Source organism: Herpailurus yagouaroundi, unplaced genomic scaffold, assembly GCF_014898765.1.
Source record: "Herpailurus yagouaroundi ecotype Mexico unplaced genomic scaffold, PumYag 77, whole genome shotgun sequence".
Classification (NCBI taxonomy): Eukaryota; Metazoa; Chordata; class Mammalia; order Carnivora; family Felidae; genus Herpailurus; species Herpailurus yagouaroundi.
Genome location: NW_024412388.1, coordinates 24,286,426 through 24,289,429, shown reverse-complemented (window position 1 = coordinate 24,289,429; position 3,004 = coordinate 24,286,426). Strand labels below are relative to the sequence as shown.

Sequence of the window (3,004 nt, the reverse complement as noted above, 5' to 3'; positions counted from 1 at the left end):
AGAAAGAAAGAAAGAAAGAAAGAAAGAAAGAAAGAAAGAAAGAAAGACACCAAAATGTCCAAGTGAAAAATAAGATTGAAGAGCACTCTCTTATAACAGAATTTAAGCAGTGAGAGAAGAGTGAAAACTGTAACTTTCTAAAAATATTTTTATTTTTAAGGAATCTCTACACCCAATTTACAATCCCAAGATCCAGATTCCCATGCTCTACCGACTGAGCCAGCCAGGCACCCCTGTAAGTAACTTTTAATGATCAACAGTTTTTGATGATCAACCTAAGAAACCATCTTTTACTTAAAAGACAAACATTGTACTAGACATTTGGTGTGGTTAAGCAAAAAAAATCTTGCTTTCATACCATATTCAGTACCCTGGATTTACAACTAGAAGAAAACTGTGGTGACAAGTCATTACCTGATTACAGACCAAAGGGAATGGTGCTAGTGCTTTTACATGTCATGTAATTCTCTCAACTCACCATCCCACTTTACAGATAAAGTTACCGAGGTTCAGAAAGCTTCCCAAGAGTAGGTAACTAGTTAAGGGTCAGAATTTCAAACCCAAGCCAACACCTAAAAGTTCTAAAGTTTGTTATTCTCTTGCATTTAATATGGGCTGCTTAAAGATTAGAGAAAATAAAAATTAGACTACCAGTCAACCTTTCAGAATTTAGCCTGACATTCCTAAATCTGCCCATGTGCTTGCTTTCCGATTCAAACACCTGGTGTTTGTTATATGCAAGACAGCATGAAAAATATAAGGATAAAAAAAGCATTCCTGGCCTTCAAAAAGATTGCTAGAGGCACACAATGAGCAGTAATGTTTCAAACAATCTATGTTACAAAAACAGCAAAGCATCAAGTTGAAAATGTAAGCAGTTCATCTAAATGTTATTCCTGACCACAGCCAGCTTTGTTCATTGAGTTAAAAAGTAAGGACCCCTCACCAATGTAGGGTGCTAGAGAACAAAGGGGAGGGAAATGATCTTTTCATAACTATCTGTTCATTCTATCAGCCTTGCCAAAGAGTCCACCTACTCATTTAGTGTTGAAGACTGCAACTTTCTACTTGATTAATAAAATTCAGTTATCATAAGAAATACTTATTAAAACAACGTTGTAACTAGAAGTGAGGGCGAAACAGACGGCTTTCAGGAGAAACCAGAGGGACCAGGTGATTGGCCAGGGCAGGAAAGGAGCGTGGGTCTACAGACAGCGAACAAAGACTATTATTTCTAATCTATTTCACTACTGAAGCAAAAAATAAAAAATAAAACAAAAGACCCAAGTCTTTCAGGTACGAGCATCCTGCCATTTCTCTCAATTTTGTCCATCTTGTTGGAGAAAGTCCTGCACACCACCCTTTACCTCCTCCTATCCCATTTCACTAGAGTTATTTTTTCCCCCTTCTGGTGGACACCACGTTGTAAAATAAAGGGGTCCAACCTTCCGGCTCTGTAGCAATCACCACTTTACCGGCCGAAGTGGGAAATCTGATTCGGAAAACCTCAAGCTCCGATTCCCACAGGTTGCTTCTGCCTCCGAGCAACTTAAGCTCCTGTTACCGCTAAGTCCCACCCGGCCCCAGCGACCGCGGCGCGCTGGACAGGGCACTCCGGCCTCACCCCGTTTCACCTCGGCCCTCCCTCCCACGGTCCCTCCCCGCTCGGGCCGGCTTCGCCTCCTACACCCTGAGTAGAGGCGTCTACCTCCACCCGCAATTAAGAAATCTTTCCCTTTAGGGTAGGGGGAGGTAAAGGTTCATTTCTGGAAGAATCTGAACACTCGGAGGGCAGGGCAGCTGCAAGAAGTGGGAGGGGGAAGGGTCGGCAAAGGGGCGGGGAGCGCAGCGCTATCCATCAAGATCTTTGCGCTAAGAGATCGCCAAGTCCCCTTCGGGCCTCCACTGCAGCCTAGAAATTCTCCCTCACACCGTGGGCCGGGACAGGTGCGGAATCCAGGATCCCCATCATCCCCCCAGGATGAGGATAAGAGAAGAGGAGTTCACGACTGCCTTGGCCCCGAGGGGGCGGGAAGCGGGAGGAACAAAGCCACTGCCACCCATGCCCCCGAGTGGCCAGGCGACCCAGAGGGACCCGGCTTACCTGCCGTCAGTAGCTGCATGGCGTGAGTGAAGGACGGGTCGAGCGAATCCTTCTCGGCCATGAGTTCGGGCAGGTACTTGTTCTCCGGCTCCATCTTGACGGAGGCAGTGGCTGAGGGGGGCAGCAGCGGGGTCGGCGCTGGACCGCCCACTGTCGCGTCGGGACCGGTGGCCGAGGGCGGCAGCAGCGGTGGTGGCTGCGTGGCGGGCGAGGCCCGGGCGCCCCCCCGGGATCCCCCTCCGCCTCCCCGGGATCGGTGAGGCAGCGGTGGCTGCCGAGACGGCGCCTGACGCACCGAGGGGTGGGCACCGGAGGGGTCCATGGAGCCGCTGCGGCCTGAGGACCGGCTCATGCGCGCGGCGGGGTCGTCCCGGCGCTGCATTGGGGCGGATGTACGATCGAGGAATCGAGGAAGCAACGCGGCAGCGGCAGAGGCCCAAGCGGCGGTTGGCGGGGGTGGGAGAGCGGGAGCGACAGCGACCGAAGCCGACCCGAGCGACCCAGCGAAAGAGAGCACCGGAAATGAGGCGGCGCGCGTGCGCAGTCAGCCACCGGCACCGCCCTTGGGTCTCTCCGCGGAGAACAAAGTCTCCAGTCGGGCCACGGCGCCTGCGCACCGCCGCGGAGCCCGAAGAAGTCGCCTCCCCGCTCCCCTTTTCCCTCAGAGCCCGCCAGGCCAGAGCCTTGTGCGCGTGCGCAAGTGGCCGCGGGCTTCGTTCGTTTTCTTTTCCACGTGACTCGGCGCTAGCGGGACACGTGTCTCCTCCCCCTCTGGCCGAGTGCGCGGAGGGGCGGGGGCTGTGGAATGTCTTTGTCTGCGCGCGGGCCCGCGGAGTGTGGGGCGGGAGACCTGTTACTCGCGGGGCCACGCCCCCGCCAACGGCTGAGCTGGGGGGCGGG

General features: G+C 53.1%; 1 protein-coding gene across 2 annotated transcripts in view; it reads right to left on the bottom strand.

The window, feature by feature from the left end:
- Nucleotides 1-2,674, bottom strand: part of KHDRBS1 (KH RNA binding domain containing, signal transduction associated 1) — a 38,448-nt gene extending 35,774 nt beyond the window's left edge. Inside the window, exon 1 of one of the 2 annotated variants that reach the window (XR_005787999.1) lies at nt 2,105-2,674. Coding sequence is in view for 1 of the 2 variants with exons in the window: in XM_040467750.1 (XP_040323684.1) it covers nt 2,105-2,486 (382 nt within the window). In the remaining variant the exon portion in view is untranslated. The remainder of the gene's footprint in view (nt 1-2,104) is intronic. The other variant, XM_040467750.1, reaches the window with a different exon arrangement.
- Between the last annotated feature and the right edge of the window lie 330 nt (nt 2,675-3,004).